Genomic DNA, 19,049 nt, shown 5'->3' on the forward strand with positions numbered 1-19,049 from the left:
ACATTGTTTAAGTCACTGTAGTAATTAGACAGTAGTGTATAGCATATATCTATTTTTGTAATTCATTTATAAATGGGAACCACATTTTAAGGAAGTAATGATTGTAGTGTTTGCAGCTTTCTATAAACAGAGCCTCAATAATAGTGCATAGTGTACCCAGTAAGTTATATCTAGATATCGTATAATTCGGTTGTACAGCAAGTGTTTATTTACAGTTGTGTGTGTCTCGTATCGGTTAAGCTGCGTAGTGGTTTTGTTTTTTAAACCCAGTAATAACTGCCAAATAAAAACAGAAACTTAGATCCAGCATTGAAAGTGAACAAAGCCTAAGGCCATCAGTGGTAACTATAATAATATTATTATTATTATTATTTATTTTCTTAGCAGATGCCCTTATCCAGGGCAACTTACAATTGTTACAAGATATCACATTATTATTTACATACAATTACATTATTTTTTTTACACATTATTTTTACATACAATTACCCATTTATACAGTTGGGTTTTTACTGAAGCAATTTAGGTAAAGTACCTTGCTCAAGGATACAGCAGCAGTGTCCCCCACCTGGGATTGAACCCACGAACCTCCGGTTAAGAGTCCAGAGCCCTAACCACTACTCCACATTGCTGCAATAATAATAATAATAATAATAATAATAATAATAATAATAATAATAATAATAATAATAATAATAATAATAATAATAATAATGATGATGATGTTATTCCAAGCAGTTTTGAAATGAAATAGTTGGTTCATGTTTGAAACGTGAGTATCCAATACAATTGTAACTTTAGGGCAATTAAATGACAGGCTATTGAATTGACATGCCTGGGTGGTTTACTTTATCATGTTGTCATTGTGTTTGCATTCTACAGTTATTCTAGCGGTACTGTAGTTTGTATACCAGATATTTACAGTTGTATACTAGCGGCACTGGGTCGGGGGTCAATTCCTGTTTTTTTCCATTCCAGTTCCTTTTTAAAAATCAATTCCCAATCCCTTTTAATCCATTCCAACACCTCGTTGATCAAAATTGCAATTAGCAGTATTCTGTTAAAATGAGCTTCGCACAGTGGCAACAGATTACTAACATTGAAGTCACTGTTAGTCAATTAGATTGTTCAACAGCTTTCATTTGAAGCCAATTGCAACAATTATGTCTCTAAAACATCCTTCGAAGGGATTGGAATTGGAAATCGATTTTCAAAAGGAATTGGAATTGGTGAACAGGAATTGACCCCGACCCTTAGTGGCACTTAACGTTTTTTCAGTAGTTTCCTCACCTACAGTATTACTATTACTTTACTTGTTAAACAGATTTTGCAATTTCTTCATGAACTACTTGACATAAACAGGCCCGTATTGCTACATGTTAAGGCAGGCAGAACGTGGCTGTTGACAGTGCAACAGAAAAACAAAGGGACAAGAACCGGAAAAATAAAAAAAAATCTACTGGCAGCTGTCGTTTTAAGGTTCCCTATTACCAAATCATATTGCTTAACATCAGGGCTGGAGAAATGCTTTTATTGTATTGGCCTTAGGTGTACAGAGAGGGGAGTTGGTAGTTCTGTTAAGAATTGTTTTGTGTAGCAAAATCAGCCACCTTGGTGCCTGTTCATCCCCTTACATCGTATTTTTAGCTAACTGTAGGCAGTTGCGCGGGTGTATCGTATCCTGTTTTGAATTGCTGAAGAAAGGCCAGTGCCAAAAAATTTAACAGATTTTCGACATCTCTGGCCCCCTGCTTTACATTAGTTTTTGCCAAAAATGCCGAAACCAAAGCTTTATAGTTAGTGGCAGTATTTAGCAGCCCTGGTCTCAATTACAATTGTAATTGTGTAATTCGAAATGAATTATAGTTGAACCTTGGCACACCTGTGTAATTGTAATTATACCATATGATTAATTCAATTATACACCTTTTCAAATGTAATCGTTCTCATTTCCCTGTTGTTTTTTACTTGCACGACCATTACACCATGTTTTCAACCACTTTTAGAGACCCCAATACTAGTTAAATAGTATGTTTAAAATAGTGTGTGTAATTGTTTGTTACTTTTTAGTATAATTGTAATTAAACAAGCTGTAATTGTAATTTCAAACAATGCTATTGTAATTGTAATTGAGCCCAGGTCTGGAATTTAGATCGGCCACTGCTTAGATCATGAAATTGCCCCCTTTGAGTTGCATACATATTTGCATGCTGAAGCGCAGGCACTGTATCACGTGTGGAATGAGCGGGGTGAAAGGTTGCAGGGTCCACATTGGTGCCTTTCCTGTCTGTCACAAGCCTGTCTGCTACTTCTGTGATTTCTAAAAGAATGCACTTTGAATCAAATGAATACCAGATGAACGCTTCCTGCAAAATAATCCATTTAGATTCACAAATGAATTCCAAAAGAATTAGGCCTGATTTTTCCAGCTGCTTTCCCAACTGAACAAACCCTTTTGGCTAGTTTTGATCTCTCTCCTACTTTGGTTTCCTCCATGTGCTCAGTAAGACGTGATCCACAGTTCACTATACTCCCTCATTTTAATTTCTGAGGACTTTGTGTAAGATTCGTTTTCCTGTAATTGTAATGTAAGGGCAGCTGTGCTTTGATTATGTGCCAGCAAGACAGACATGCCTCTAGCTGTTGGCAATGTCTTTTCCAGTTCCTGGGAACATTTATTTTTTTATTTGTATTGAGAGCCTATATGACTGCCAAATACAAATGAGGGAAAAACAAAAAAACAACTACATTTATTGTTCTTGTTGACCAAATGGGATCAGAAAAACAACCTTGTATGTTTTTTTTAATGTTAAATAAAAACCCATTAGAAATAAATCTCTCTCGACTGGCTGCTAACGGTGATGTTAAAAAGGACAAGGCTGTGTAAAGGTTTTTTCATCGGGTGACAAGATGTTTTCGCAGCGACATGACCATACATAAGAACATAAGAAAGTTTACAAACGAGAGGAGGCCGTTCGGCCCATCTTGCTCGTTTGGTTGTTAGTAGCTTATTGATCCCAGAATCTCATCATGCAGCTTCTTGAATGATCCCAGGGTGTCAGCTTCAACAACATTACTGTCAGCTTCAACAACATTACACACCTGAAACTATTAAATTGCTTATTGACAAAACTATGAGCAATACTGGTACTTATTTAACAACATGATGTAGAAATAATGACGGTATTTTATTGCCATGTGTGTTGAATCATAAATACCAGGCTGACTCTGTTCCTTCAAAATGGACTGGCATATATTATTTTATCTCTGTCATTAATAGCGCTGACCTTTGTCATAATGCTCTTGGTATTTTTCCACGGCAAGTATCATTTTTTTCCTCCATTTTGGATACTGCTTCGCCCTGGTGGACCACATGTATTGAAGCTGTTTTCTGATTGGTCAGTTCCCTAGTTGTCACGAAGAAATCACAAAAAAATATGACTGAATCGTGTTTAATTTGTATCGCCCCAGCGTTGCCTGTCGTGTGAAAAGATACTTCTCAAAAGTATAGGGTCTATTAATTTAGTCGCATTGCTGCACATCTTCGCTTGTCGCATCTGTCTGGTGTGTAGCAGCTTTAAGCTATATATTGCCTACAGATGACTGACAAAAACGTAATATTTACTGTGGAACCTGTTTCAGCTTTAATTGTTCCTGAGCACAATATGTTGTGTGTAGCCTGCCTATTTATAACAGGCATATCCCAAGCTGCTCTTACCTGTATAACAACGAGACACCCTTTGCATGATTAGCAACCTATATTTAAACCATTCATACCTTACCATTGTACACTTCTTACCAAAACAAAACCTGAGGATTAATGCTGTCACCATGAGTCAATATTATTGAATTACTTCACCCCTAGGCTTGACACTATTCAGGGTTTGGTGGTCAATTCCTGTTTTTCAGTTTCAATTCCTTTTTAAAATCAATTCCCAATTCCTTTTGAAGGAATTGGAATTGATAGTTTAGAGACCTCTAAACTGGTGTGATTGCTAAACTGCTTTCATTTGAAGCCAATTTAATCGATTAACCGTTTTGTAATTTGTTGCCACTGAGACGCTCATTAAAACAGAATGCTGCTCATTACGATTTTGATGAATTGTTGGAATTCATTTTAAAATTGGAATTGACCCTGTTGCTTTTCTTGCCTGTTTCCCCATGTCTCTTGTCCCCAGCATGGCCCAGTGGCATAGCCTGCAGCAGCTGGACTCGGCATACCTCCAGAAAGTGGACGAGCTGTATTTTGGAGAGGACTTCCCCATGGCTGTGAGGCACTACCTGTCTTCCTGGATTGAGAGCCAGGACTGGTACAGTGCATACTTGCTATCTATTCCATTAGTCTGTTCCAGTGCTTTTCAACCTGTGGTACGCGACAGGCTTGCGACTGGTACTCACTGGCAGGTGTGCTTGATGACGATATGATTCCTGAACCGCAGTACTCCCTGAATCATAATGTGTCAATTTGTTTGTACCACTGAATCACAGAGAAATGAGAAATTGCAATGAGAGGTGTTTGTTGTGAACTTTCAGAGTTACTGATGAGGAACCAAAGCAGCCGCTCTGTGTTGATTGTGGTGAACTCTTGTCAAATCAGATGATGCCGTCGCATTTTCAAGATAACTTGAGACAAAAAAAAAGAAAACCTGGAAACACTGGTACTTTAGATGAAAAGCTCCATACACTCTAGGGGCCTGTTTTTTCAAAACTTTTAATCTGAATCAAAGTGATCTGGGTTTTGTGATTTGAGATTACTTTTACCAGGATCATTTTGATCAGTTTTTTCAGAAAATGTCACTGCTGGATTATATTTATCCAGAAATAATCACGATTACGAAATCCTTTTTTTTTATTATTTTTTTTAAGTAGGCTAGTTCTTAATTTTTTATTTATTTCTTTTTTATTTTATTGTTTTATTATTTATGATTTAACCTAATTTAACAAAATTAATAAGATAGTGGTAATAATGATTAATACACAACTTTATTTATTTTGTTTTATTATTTTTTTAAACAAAATCTAAACACTTTTAATTTTAGTGCACATATAACGCGTGCAAATAACGATTATTTTATTTATGCCTACTTATCAGAAATTAAATAACTAAATCTAAATTGAATAAAAATAAAACTTTTGAAAAAAGGATGTGTGTTTTTAGACCTCTTCACCGTCTTCCTCGTCGGTCAGGAGTCCAGCATCTCTCAGACGAGCCTTAAGGAGGCTAACCAATGGTTTAAAATCATCTTTGTACTTGTTCTGATTACCTTTATTCATGTTTTAAAAGTAATTTTTTTATTGTAATTATTATTTTTTTAAATTTCAGTATATGCAAATATTTCAAAAACAGTAGGCGGGCTGCAACATCCTGTTCCCTTTGCTCTAGGCCATGACTGCAGATTGATAAAGCTCCAGGAAACAGCAGCACTCTCTCATTTACAGCATTGTTTTTTCTATACAGCAGTGTGCACATTTATCAGAACACCTCAAGATTTGTCGTGGATATCCTTTATATACCTACCTGAATGAAAACCTCTGGGTGTGAGAATTCAATTTCCACTCAGTAATCCGTGAAACAGTAGACACCCATGTGTGAAAATGTTAGACCACTTTTTGCTTTAATTATCCATCTTAAACAACTCCTTGCCATTTGTGGCTATGTGCCACTTTTCTCTTGAGCCCCCTTTACGCTGGCATGGTCGGCCAGTGTTTTCACGCTGCTTTTCGACCTGGGTGACAGAAGCAAGTACACAGTGCGTGTACGCAATACCCCTGAAGCATCAGTGTTCACATGACCACGCTTTTGTTTTTAATTTGTTTTTAATCTGTCTCTGCACTGGACTGTGAAATCCAGCTTCAACCAACCTCTTGCAAACTGTTTGGAAGACATGCTTCTTACGGACACTTCCAGCCAAGCTTCTCTGGATTCAGTCGTCGGCCCAAATGTTGATTAGAGCAAATGTTTCTTCATCGGTCCACGCCATCCCTGCAGTAATCGGGCTCAGGTTGTGTCTCAATCAACAAACTGAATTAACAGAAATGGCTGGCAAGTTACTTGCAGAAGTGAAACCTTCACCCAGGGTTGGTTGTTTGTTACTTCCTCTACAAGCGCCCATCGCGCATTTTGTCTCGCTCAGCTCGGGTTAAAGTGTGTCGACCAACATCCTGAGGTGGGTTGCTGCCAAACCGGGTACATAGATTCACGCTAGCACAGGATCGTGACCCGGTTAGGAACTTCATTGTGAAAGGGGCTTTACTATTTTAAATGAGTTGCATGTGTGGCCTATTAAAGTCATCAGTTGTATCACTAATATGCCAATTTTCCAAGGTTTTCAGTTACAGTGGTTTGATTTCATGTGCACAATAAATCAAAACCCCAGTGCAGAAGCAATGGGGTGTTCTGATACAGAAGCAATGGGGTGTTCTGATACAGAAGCAATGGGGTGTTCTGATACAGAAGCAATGGGGTGTTCTGATACAAAAGCAATGGGGTGTTCTTATAAATGTGCACACTGCTGTATATATGCATGTTCCAAATTACAAAAATACAAGCAAATAACCTGAAAGATCTCCAGTAGAACAAAAGGGGGGAGTCAGTGATCATATTGCGAGTACTAAGAAGATTTTAAGCCCTTGATTAGCAGTCTGTTTTAATGTGAAAGATTCTTAAGTACAACTTACAAGAAAATATAAGTCCAGTAAAGAAACATTTCAGATTGTGCTTTCTTCTGTGTACACTGACGAAAGCACTCCCCAAAACATGTTTCAACTTGACTTCGTTTGCTAAGAGATTTACATTAGAATCTTGTGTTTGTAGTTACGGATAATATGCAAGATTATGAATAAATCCTAATAGATTCCCATCAGTGAGACGTGTAACTGCAAAACCAAATGCGTTTAAAATATGCAAGACTTCCTGCCAGCTACCTGCGTTAGTCTGTGGGTTTTCATATCTGCCAGTGCTAGACTAATTATTTCTGTTAAGAATCGCTCAGTAACTTTACATTAAGCTTATTGCTGGGCTTACTGGCATGGGACACTTGGAAGCACTGCTAAAAACACACCTGTTTGCAAGCTTGGAGGTGATTACATAGAAAATAGGTAGTGAGCTATTTTAAAAGTAAATAGTACATATATTACTATTAGTCAGAATAAACTTGCTGAACAAGTTATGGCATTTGGGCCAGGCGAGTCATATTGTACATGCTTATAAAATATATTTGCTCAAAGTATTTGGGAGTGAGCAGTTTCTGCAATATGATCCAGCCCCAAGGCAGGGACAGTGATTCACTAAATTACCTCAGACACATTGTTTATTTTAGTGTCCTGCTTCACCTACAGTACCTTCAGGTTAACAGGGTGTATTTGAGGTATTTTGTACAGATCTTAAGATATAAACGATAGTATGCAAATGTATTGGAACACCTCAAGATGCGTCATTCGTATCCTTTATATACCTACCTGCATGAAAACTTCGGGGGGTGAGAATTTCAATTTTCGGTCATTAATCTGTGATATAGAAACAGGCACTTGTGTGAAAGTGTTTAACCACTTTGTGCTTTAATTAGGCATCTTAAACAACTTAGTCTCCTGCATTTTACCATTTGTGGCATTTTGCTCATTTTCTCTTACTATTTTAAATTAATTGTATGTGTGGCCTATTAAAGTCATTTAAATTAGGCAATTACTTATTTGTCTATTGACACATTTTCCAAGATTCAGTTAGTGGTTTGATTTCATTCAAATTAAAACAGAAGCAGTGGGGTGTGTTCTAATAAATTTACACACTACTGTAGTTTTCTTGAGGTCTGCTTTTTCAACTGTGATAATACAGGGATGGAAAGAAAGACTCCTATTGCAGGGAGACGCACCTTAGCTTGTTACCTATACACTGTGGCAAAGAAGCTCATAGGAAAACCTGGAATGGGTGAAACTGTTATGCAATAGGAGTCTTATTTCCACCCCTGTGATACTTGCTTGTACAGGACATCATTTAGTTCTAAGAGTGTCAGAATCTCTAGATCTATTTAAGGGCCTGTGTCTTAACATAGATTTATCACGTTTTTACTAGTATCTAGAGATTCACTTATCTGATTATGAAACTTGGTAAGGACATTCTATAGCTACTTTATCTGCCAGCCTCTACATATTTTCACATTTACATTTTTACATACATTTGAAAAGCCATTGTAGGAAAACCTCTTTCTATATGATAATGCAACATGATTTGTGCAGAAGCATATTTAATTGTATATAAAAAAGACTGAAGAACTATGGAATATGAAATCAATTGGCCAAAATAAAGCGGGCCCTTCCACTTCTGGTCTTTGTTCCAACCCTGTGCTAAATTAAACCTCTATCCAGACCCTGAAGTAGTTCCTTATATCATTTTACCTGTTAAACCTGGAGTGGAATAGCCCTCCAGGACCGGGAATGGACAAACATTCAAATATTGTTCCCCCTGTAAGGAAACTAAATTATTTGTGTGTGTGTGAGGGAACGCACACAACGAGAATATAACGCGCTTCCTTTTATTGATTCCAATAATCAAAAGTTATACACCTATTGCTTCAACATTGCTGTTTTATACAGTCTCTACACCTGCAAAGCTTAGTTCCTGGCTTATCTCTGTGTTGGAAACATTTTGACCATTACTTGCACCTGGTCAGGTGAGATCAGTTCTGTTCTTTTCCCTGATAGCAGCACACGCTGCCCACATATTAGCAACACTGCTGCATCGCAATCATAGATTTCTACTTGTATTCTTTTCATTAACGCTTTCCTTGCACCCCTCCTTCTAACCCGTTTTTTTTTTTTTTCCCTGGCTCAGGGAGAAAGCTTCCCGGGATGTGTCAGTAGCGAGCATCCTATTCCAGAACCTGCTGGAGAACCTGGATATCCAGTACAGCCGCTTCGGCCAGGAGAGCGAATCCTTTCTGCTGCAGCACAACTTCCGCAGCTTCAAGCAAAACTTCCAGGTAACCGCTGCAAGAAAACAGCACTGAGCTAAACAACGTTTTCAGATCTATTCCCTTCCCTCTTATTAGCACTAGCAATATTACCACTGGACCCTCCTTAAAAGGAATACTAACCAAGCTTTTAAAATCCATTCCCTTATGTCTTATTAGCACTAGCAATATTACCACTGGACCCTCCTTAAAAGGAATACTAACCAAGCTTTTAAAATCCATTCCCTTATGTCTTATTAGCACTAGCAATATTACCACTGGACCCTCCTTAAAAGGAATACTAACCAAGCTTTTAAAATCCATTCCCTTATGTCTTATTAGCACTAGCAATATTACCACTGCCTCCATTTTGGTTAATTTGCTTGTGTTTTATACTTTAAGTTAATACGTTGTGTGCAGGTTGTCTCTTATTGTGTATAAGTCACGTCCCCATGAAACCTATTGGCAGCAGCTACACTTATAATTTCACTGAGTGTAGATCGCGCCCTCAGAATGTCAATGGAAAAGCATTCCAAATGTTTAAAATCACAAAAGGTTCTATTAAAACAGATCAAGTATGTCAATATCATATTTAATCTATTTTCTATTTAGATTCAGTGACTTATAATATGTTTAATTAGCTCATGGCTAGCTCAGATCAAGTTGAGAGTGTACTTTTTCTTGCATGACAGACCTGACACAGCAAGAGAAATACACTCTCAACTTGATTAAACATACAAGAGATCTCTTTGGGTAATCGAAGTTGCTGTAAGTGTGCACGTGACGTTTTAACTTACTGATCGCAAAAATGAAGATTGTACTTCCGAACTTCTGTTAAAGCTAAAGCTGTACAGCCGTGCTGCATATTTTGTGCGCAAGGTGACGGTTATAGAGGGAGGACCTAATGTGATCTGTTTAATAAAACCTGTAAGATGTAAGAAAACGGATTGTAATTGCATTCAAAGACATAACAAGTTACCCTACAGTTCGGAATTCAGTTTGATTATATTAACACTGTTATATTTATGTGACTAGACACTATTCCTTGCGTCAAACCGAAATTCTAGATCTGCAACGAGTTCAAGAGAGGCCATTATGAAAGCAGAAGTAGACCGCTTGCCAGCTTTGAGGGAATTATTAGAGGAAGCAGGTGGCATATTACTGTAAATAGGGCTTGTAATAAAATAATCATTGTAATTGGTGCTGTAGTTAGTTGTTTTTGTTGTAGAATGTGTGCCCTTCTTCGCTCTAGACTCCAGATTACAGAAGCAATGTTTTCCCACTTGAACTTATTGTAGCTAACAAAATAAGTCTTTCCTGTTGTGCACGTCCATTCATTTAGTACAGGTCACAAATCTGCAGCGTTGAAAGAAACACCTTCTAGTAAACGTGTGTCTTTATTTAGGAAATATAAAATCTCTGATTTGCAAGCCATGCTTTCAGATAGTGTTGTACTTCCTTGGTCACCTGGAGGGTGAAATTGTCCCCACCCCTTTCCGGCTTATTTCCTGTCTTTTAGACAACCAGCTGCTTCGCCTATAGAATGACATGCTCTCAGCCAGTAACATGACCCAGCAGACACTGCTGAGGTGACCTAGGGAGTGTAACTGAGTGGCATGGAAAGTGGGAACTTCGTGTAGTACCTGGTGTTTTTAAATTGAAGGGTAGGATGTTCTTCTTTTGGGTGCAGATATGCTGGAGGTTCTGTACTGTAATTATCAAATAAAACAAAAATAGATACATAAAAGCTTATGCTATACACAATATGGTAACACTTCAAAATGCAGGTCTGTAATTCCAATGTAAACTAACACATGATTTCAAATTCCTATTGAATTCAAGTGTCACAAGTATGAGTTCATGACATAGTTTTCATGACTTCATAACATTTCCCTTAATACACATGAAATAATCATGAACAGACACTGATTTGAAAGTGTTACCCACAATACTGTATATTTGTGTAAAAAGGCATGCCAATAGATAAGACAAAGTCCAGCTAGCTCATTTACATACACAGTCACCTGCTGCAGCCTGAGGCTTTGTAAACACAATGCTTACGTCATCAATCATCAAGTGCCTGTAACTCCACACCTCTGCTGCAGGTTGTAAGCTGAGCGTGATGTGTGTCTTTTCAGTAAACCAGGCACAAACGCACACACACCCAAGCTAAAATACTTCTACTACACTCAAAATATGTATTTACAAGCGGTCGTATTCCCAGTAGGCAGACCTTAAAGAGGTAAACCGCCCCAAACCAGGTGTACGAACTTGAGGTAACTGAAGGTTGGCTCAACCCAGGGGTTCATTTGTAAACACAAAGGTACCGTGTCTTATAATTAAGGACGAGGGATCGCATTTTTTGTTTCTAGACCTAATGTACTGCCCTTGATTTACAGAAGCTCACATATGTGCTTCAGGTTCTCATCTGCCTGTGGATCGGGGTTTCATGCCTTATTGTTGGTGTTGGTAGTTATATGCGGACCTTTTGCTGAGCCATGTTTTAACAATCTTCAGGTTTGAACAATACCAGTGGCGGGCCGGCTAATCTGATGAACAGGAGCAACAAAATGTTTATATATATATATATATATATATATATATATATATATATATATATATATATATATATATATATTAGTTGTTTTTTTTTAAATATATTTCATCATTTGAAAACTGTTTTAATTCTCCCCTGTCCCACAAAAATATACAGGATTACAGGATCCAGGGCACAAATGAACCCCTGGCTCAACCCTATAGTGAGTGTGATTCCCTTATGGATTGAGGCTGTCCCAGTTGGGGACCTGTCACAAACAGTCCAGAGGGAGAACACTGGTCTCCTAACATGAATACAATGTGCTTTGCTTCTCTAATGAATCTGTTGTCTTTCTTGTGTGCATTCAGGCAACTTATCAGGACAATCCACGTGAAATGGCCTTTATTATCAGCAAGCTTCTCATGGAAGAAAAGAATATATTAAATGCTGTGCTACTTGCTCAGGAGGTACGTTTTTAAATCTGTTCTGCTGCAGACAGGAAAACAGCTTGGTTAGTGCAGAGAAGAGCAACCAGGCTAATCTCAGGACCTGATGAGCTGTGAGGACAGGTTCAAATAATTCCATCTATTGGATAGAAGATAGGTAAAAAGGATTTTGGTAGTTTATCAAGTTAACCCAGCTTTAAACTTAGCACAGTCCCCTTTCAGACGAAAACTCCTGTGTGATGATAGGTATGCAATTAAGTGTAAATCTCCTTGGCTTTTTATTTTGCGAGCCTCAACATTGTTTTGATGGATCACCCTCGTGATAAAAGTGTTTGTATTGTATTACTGTGTTGAACAGTTTGCACATGCATGTTTTCATTTGTATTTGAAGAGTCTGCTCATTTTTTTCTCCATGCCTTTGAATAAGGGCTGTATTTTTATCGGTAGAAAATAGCTTATTTCACAGTTTAAAAATAGCAAGATATTTCACGATTTTAAACATTGTATTTATTAAAGCAGAAAAAATTGCATTGTCACGTTCAAAATGTATAATTCTCTGAAGTATGTTCCTAAATATTTACTGAAAAAGAGTAAATTCTAAAATTGTAGAATATTTATCTCCACGATTGGTGAATTATCAAACACAATAAACATAAATAAATGTAAAAATAAGACACATGAAATATCCCCGTCTTGTACTGGACAGAGCGATCTTTAGCTGAAATATTTCTGCTCTTTGATGCAGCTGGTGTCTTTTTGGTTGGAGACATTTGAAAGAAATCGTGCAGCTCTATCATTTACCAGAAGCAAACTAAACCGACTGCCAGGTTCATAAATGCAGTGTAACAGGCAGTGCGTCAATAAGGCAAGCTTTCACTGTATTTATTTAAGTGATTGTGGAGGTTTGTGTTTTGTGTTCTGCGTGTGGAATTAAATTGGTGTTCATGTGCGTTTTATGAAGAGTTTTATGTTTCACTGTAGCGGCGGCTCAGCCTGAAACCACGGTATTTGAAGTGTGCATTAGCGTTTGGTAACAGCTTGACCGTGACTCTACCCTGTCAGTGATAAATGTGTATATTTACACTATTCTTTCACAAATGGGAAATTTCCTCAGGGAACTACACGGCGATTTACGTCAATCAGGAAAATGTCACTAAAATTGTGAAATCCGTGATAACTGTGAAAAGAATACAGCTTTGGTCATATGTAAAGGGCGCATCTCCTTAAACCTTTTAATGCAACCATTTTGCTCACCTCTCAGGTTCAGAATTTGCAGGTTCAACCGAACCCCATGGAGACTGAGAGTCAGCAGGATGTTCAGAAGAAGATACTGGAGCTAAAAAGCAAGGTGCTGGTAAGTGAATTCTGAGCTGCTGTGATCAGAATAGGTGTGTGGCTCTCCTGGTAGAAGCTGCTGCCATTGTGTGCAGGGTGAGTGATACAGTCAAGGGAACGCTGGTTAGTTCTGTGCGAAGTTGCTGGTCTTCACTACAGTGGACCCTACTGGACAGGCTCCCGGTGAGCTCAGGCAGACCCCTCCAGGGCTGGCCTGGTCGCTCCCTTCCTGTCGGGATTGCTGGAATCAGGGAACATAATTGGACAGTAAATTAGACAAACGATGTTCAACTAATCAGGCACTCGTTAACAAGACCTTCATTTAAAATCTGCACGTAAAAAAAAAATAGAATGCAGATAGCACTGGAGTAAAGCTTGCACATCAGTGGCTTTTTGGACCAGATATTGTTTTCTAAAATTAAAATACTTATATGCATGCCTTGCACCATTTCTGGAATCACCTTTTTTTATATATCACTGTTTTTCACTTCTGTGTGCAGGATATGGAACATCATGTGAAATCCTTGGAGGAGCAGCAAGATGAATTTGATTTCAAGTATAAGACCCACAATTTAGAAGGTAGGAATCCTGGGGTTTAGAAACATGGCAGGGGGAATGCGGTTTAGTACACTGAGTGGCGGTGGAAACAAAGACATGGATTTCTTGCAGAAATCTTACCTGGAGGTTTTGCTACTAAACCTCTGGAAGCAAGTTCAAAACCAGACACATGTTAACTCTGTATTGCAAGCACCATGCAATCAGTCAGGGGAATGTAAAAAGTCAATTCAAATGACATTTGAAGCAAATTACTCTCACTAATTGTCTTTTTTTTGCCCCCTTGGTAACGACATGCAAATCTCAAATCTTGATGACAAACACTTTCATTAAGTTGCTCTGTTCCCTGAAACTTCTCACCATCTTCCTCATTTCCCTGTTGAGTTGATCCAGCCATGCATCCCCATTGTGGGACCAGACCACCTGCCAGTACCTGGTTGAGAATTGTCTTGACATTTTTCAGGACACACTGAGCAGGAGAGGAAAGAGGAGATGAGGGTACTACAGGACCTGCTGAATAAACTGAATGAGTCCAGGAAGGTAATATAATTAAAGAGTAAGCAAGTTAGCGATCATTCAGAGGGTTCTTATTGCAATCACTTATTGTATTTTTATTGTGTTAAGGTGTTTTTGACTGAGGTCAGGAGCTGACCTTCAGTTCTAGTTGCCTGCCAGAGACATATTTAATGTTGGCTAGATCAGCCAAAGTGTCTTTTATATTAAGTGCCAGCGCCATCTAGTGCACAGCATTGTTTTGTCGGCAAAGCACAATGACGGTGCCGTTTGTACCTGGACAGAACCTCCTGGTGGGCATACAGAATATCCTGGCGATCGCGGACGCCTTGCTGGTCTCGCTGGTGAGAGAGGAGCTGGTGGACTGGAGGAGACGGCAGCAGAAGGCCTGCATCGGAGCACCGGAGAACGTGTGCCTCAACCAGCTCGAACAATGGTACAGGCGCCATGCTGGAGTCCAGCTGACAATGCTGTGCTTCTGAGGGGCTTTATAGGGTGGCCGCACTGCCCAGTGTACAAAACAGCAAGGCAGGCCAGACAGGGGGTCAATTACAAATGTAATTAATCAAGTACAGTTCTTGTATTTTTAACCACTTTTAGTGACTCCCCATTTGTTTAAAATAACGTTCTATAGTATGTTTGTATTTGTACCTGTGGTTACTGCTTGGTAGAATAAACAGAGTAAACATGTTAGTGTGTGGAGCTATTCAAGTAATGTTTTAGTATAATTGTAATTATTGCAATTACTGCAGCAAATTGTAATTGAACAAAATAGCATTGTAATTGCAGTCTCGGCAAACGATTGTGCAGGAATTCTAATTATAATTGACACCAGGTCTGAGGAAGGATTTGCCAAACTGTTCTGCTCACAACTGGTGATAGAGAGGTGGTTTTACATTTATCTAGAGCAGGGGTGCCCAATCCTGGTCCTGGAGGGCCGATGTCCCTCCTGGCTTTTGTTGCAACTGTCCCCTAAATTACTTAATTGGACCAATTAAGCCCTTATTAGAAGCTTAATTGGTCCAATTAATCAATTTAGTGTACAGTTTGAACAAAAGCCAGGAGGGCATCGGCCCTCCAGGACCAGGATTGGGCACCCCTGATCTAGAGAGACGCTTTTCTGGTTTTAGTGAAACTTGGAATAATTGAGATTACAAATGGTGTACGTGAAGTCATCCAGTCACTGGGAAGGACTTTCTGAGTCTATCTGATCCTCTCTTTTTAGTTGTCACCTCATGTATAGAATATATACCATAGTTCCAAAGTTAAAAAAGCTACACCACGTTTTGAATGTTTAATAGGAGTACATTCTTCTGTGTGATTTTATAATAATTCAATAACTTGCGTCCCTTATTATAACAGAAATGATGTTGCACAGTTTGAGCAGTCAAAGGGTTCTGCTGCTCTTAGCAGTCCTCTTGCCAAACTGTACAAGATGACCTGTCTTATAACAGTAAAGCCAAGGGAACTCAAAGCCACTTTGTGGTTCAGGAGACTAGGTTTCAAGCCACTGCATGGCACATCAGGGGAGACTTGGTAGAATAAGTTGCCTCAAACTAGGTCTCCTGGAACTAGGTCTCCTGAAAAGGTGACTTCTTGTTTCCTCACACCCTACACAAGACATGTTAACTTGTGTTACCTTGTAGTGTCCGTCTGTCCATTTTACTCGCAGTCTAGAGAACGGCTTACTTATCCATTTGTCAGAATCTGGGGGTATATGATAGGTACCTGCCTGCATTTGTACCATACGTGTCGGGCATCCGTGCTTTGATTCTGAAAGAACTAATTTTGTATTTCCAGTTGTGTCTGGGATGTATGTTCCTGATGTACTTGTTCTGTAGTGTAGAGAGCGATCGCGTGCCTGTGTTTAGTGCATTGTTTGGTTAAGGGTTTCTGTTGTGTATAGCGTGACTGTACCTGTTTGTATATTGAGTAATCAAGGATGTGTGTTTGTATAGCGAGTAATGTGATTGTATGGAGGTATGTGTTTATATATTGAGTAATCAAGGGTGTGTGTTTGTATAGCGAGTAATGTGATTGTATTGTGTGGGTCAGGGTGTCTGTGTGTCTCTCTAGTTTATGAGTAGTCTTATGCGGTACAGTTTTTTGTTGTGATTTTTTATAATTTAATAAGTTGCGTCCCTTATTATAACAGAAATCATTTTGCAGTGTTTTTGAGCAGCTAGGACAGTCCTGTGTTTCTCTGGTGTATTGAGTGGTTGAAGGTGTTCAGTGTGTAGTGTGGTTTGAAGGCTCTTGTTTTGTATATTGAGTGATCAGGGTGTCTCTTTCTCTAGTGCAGTCGGCTCCACTTTATCGGGACACCTGGGGAGAAGTAAAAATATCCCGAAATAATAATCGAGAGGCATGTGAGACAACCTTAGTCACCCTTTCTTGTTTCTAAATGAAAAGAAAAAGAATGAAACCACATCACATGATTAAATGTTAAATACATAATTTAAAATAATTTATTTTTTTATTCCTAAACAAAATGAATCTTTTTTATTTCTACATGAAATCACATCTTATCACAAGGCGAGGCACGTGTGATGTTGACACGCCAAGTTCCTTTGCCACAGCAGCCTGAGAAACCACAGGAGACTCCAGCACCTTCAAGAGTTCAACGTGGTTTATGCAAGTCGCAGCGTAAACATGTACTCACAGCACTGTGCTGCGCGAACCTGTCTTCATTTGAAAATACTGTATCCCAATTAAACAAAGTGACGTCCCAATTAAACAACATAAATAGCATTGGGAAGAACCGTCTCCGTGTTTGCTGTTCAGTATATAGTTTGAAGGCTCCTGTGTTTGTATATTCAGTGATCAGGGTTTCTGTGTTTTTCTCTAGTGTATTGAGTGGTTGACGGTGTTTGCTGTTCAGTATATAGTTTGAAGGCTCCTGTGTTGGTGTGTTTTCCAGGTTCACTGTGAATGCAGAGTGTTTGTTTCATCTCAAGAAGATCCTGAAGAAGCTGGAGGAGCTGTGTGCGAAGGTGACCTACGACGGAGACCCTTTCAAGACAGAGCGGCCGGCCCTGCAGAAGAGAGTGGACCAGCTGCTCACTGATCTGCTCCAGAGGTACCTTTCCATCTGATCTGGATTCCTGTGCTGGACCAGGGTGGTGGGGAGGGGGTCCATGCATTTTTAAATTCAATTCCAAATTCCAATTCCCGTTTGAATTCCTTTGAAGGAATTGGAATTGGGATGGATTGAAATGGAACAGGGATGGATTAAATGGGATTGGAATTTATTAAAAGGGAAAGGGAATTGGGAATTCCATTTAAAAAGGAAATGGAGAATTGGAATTGAAAAACCGGAATTGACCCCTAACCCTTCTCTTGACCAACATACCACTGTACCTTTTGAAAAACAATGTAAATTACATTGCGAAACACCAGGTCACCACATCGAACTCTAGAGTGGGCTCTGAGCCGTTTGTTTCTGGTTTAGTAACTTCACTGGGTGTGTTCCTGTTGTTTCAGTGCTTTTGTGGTGGAGAGCCAGCCTACCATTCCTCTAGGCAAGGGACCACTAGCCTTGAGAACCAACGTGCAGTTCTCTGTGAAAACCAGGTGAGGGGGAACTCTTCCCAGCAGGGTTCAGTGGAGCCCTGTCTAGCGTTATAGCAACCGTGCAGGTACAAGGTACAACCCTTAACATGAATGCTGTCCAGACCAGCCACAATCGAAGTCAAAACAGCCAAGTTATTCTTGTACAAAGAACACCATGTGATTTGCTATTGAGATCCAAAGTCCACAGATCACTATTAATTATAGACCAACCAACAAACTAATACATGTACCGAGTTACGGAAATATACTTGAGGGGACTGTCTGCCTGCATGTCACGCTTTCATTCTTATGTCTTGACAAGCTCAGATTTCAGTAGTGATTAGCATCTGAGGGTTTTGCATATACAGTATCTACAGAAACGCTTGTTCAGTTGTGATGAAACTTGCTAAGGACCTACTTTAGCACAAGTAATGCAATGTATGGGGTTCCAGGTTCACGTCCTGGCTGTGAAAAGTCGCCGGTATTCACTGGGGGATTCTGATTCCGTCGCATTGGCCTTGGTGCTTCCGCAGGTTAGGAATGCAAAACCAACAGCCAGGCGCCTAGTGAGCTCGAGCTAGTTTATTTATGTATTGATTGTAATTGTACTGATTTAATTCTTTTTTTGTGTTCTAGACTTTTGGTGAAAATTCCGGAAATGAACCACTTAATGAAAGTTACAGCCATGATTGACAAGTGAGTGCCAAACAGTACTGCCCTCTTACCAAAGCGTGTATCAGAAACGTTTTAGCCTGTCCCTGAATACATCCTCATGTTTCTTTCTTCTTTATTTTCAGGGATGTGCAGCAAGTAAAGGGGTAAGTGTGTGTTTCTGTATGTTCTACACATTCAAATTGCGTTTCATTCTTGATTCAATAGAGAGGCTGCAACAGGTCCTGTTTGCAGTTGCACAGGGCATACATAACAGTGTAATACAATGGTTATAACTACCACCATGCCCTGTTATTACACAGTAACTACTGCAATATTGTGCTGTTCCTTGCATCAGGTAACAAGATGTTGTTCACAGGGTCATGTCCATGTAGTTGCTACAACACTTGAAGGTACAGAGAAGGGCAACTAGGCTGATCCCAGGACTTCAGGTTGTTAATTTATAAGGCCCTGAAAGGATTAGCACCTAGTTATTTGTGATGTGTATGTATTTAT

General features: G+C 39.1%; 1 protein-coding gene across 3 annotated transcripts in view; it reads left to right on the top strand.

Moving 5' to 3' along the window:
* Positions 1-19,049, top strand: part of LOC117401040 (signal transducer and activator of transcription 1-alpha/beta) — a 32,101-nt gene that overhangs the window by 990 nt on the left and 12,062 nt on the right. For 2 of the 3 annotated variants that reach the window (XM_034001440.3, XM_034001438.3), the window contains exons 2-12: positions 4,179-4,310; positions 8,828-8,975; positions 11,850-11,948; positions 13,189-13,281; positions 13,763-13,841; positions 14,281-14,357; positions 14,615-14,766; positions 17,251-17,409; positions 17,814-17,903; positions 18,519-18,578; positions 18,680-18,700. In XM_034001440.3, the coding sequence (XP_033857331.2) occupies positions 4,180-4,310; positions 8,828-8,975; positions 11,850-11,948; positions 13,189-13,281; positions 13,763-13,841; positions 14,281-14,357; positions 14,615-14,766; positions 17,251-17,409; positions 17,814-17,903; positions 18,519-18,578; positions 18,680-18,700 (1,109 nt within the window). In that variant the 5' untranslated portion in view covers position 4,179. The remainder of the gene's footprint in view (positions 1-4,178; positions 4,311-8,827; positions 8,976-11,849; positions 11,949-13,188; positions 13,282-13,762; positions 13,842-14,280; positions 14,358-14,614; positions 14,767-17,250; positions 17,410-17,813; positions 17,904-18,518; positions 18,579-18,679; positions 18,701-19,049) is intronic. The other variant, XM_034001439.3, reaches the window with a different exon arrangement.

Source organism: Acipenser ruthenus, chromosome 45 (assembly GCF_902713425.1).
Source record: "Acipenser ruthenus chromosome 45, fAciRut3.2 maternal haplotype, whole genome shotgun sequence".
Lineage (NCBI taxonomy): Eukaryota > Metazoa > Chordata > Actinopteri > Acipenseriformes > Acipenseridae > Acipenser > Acipenser ruthenus.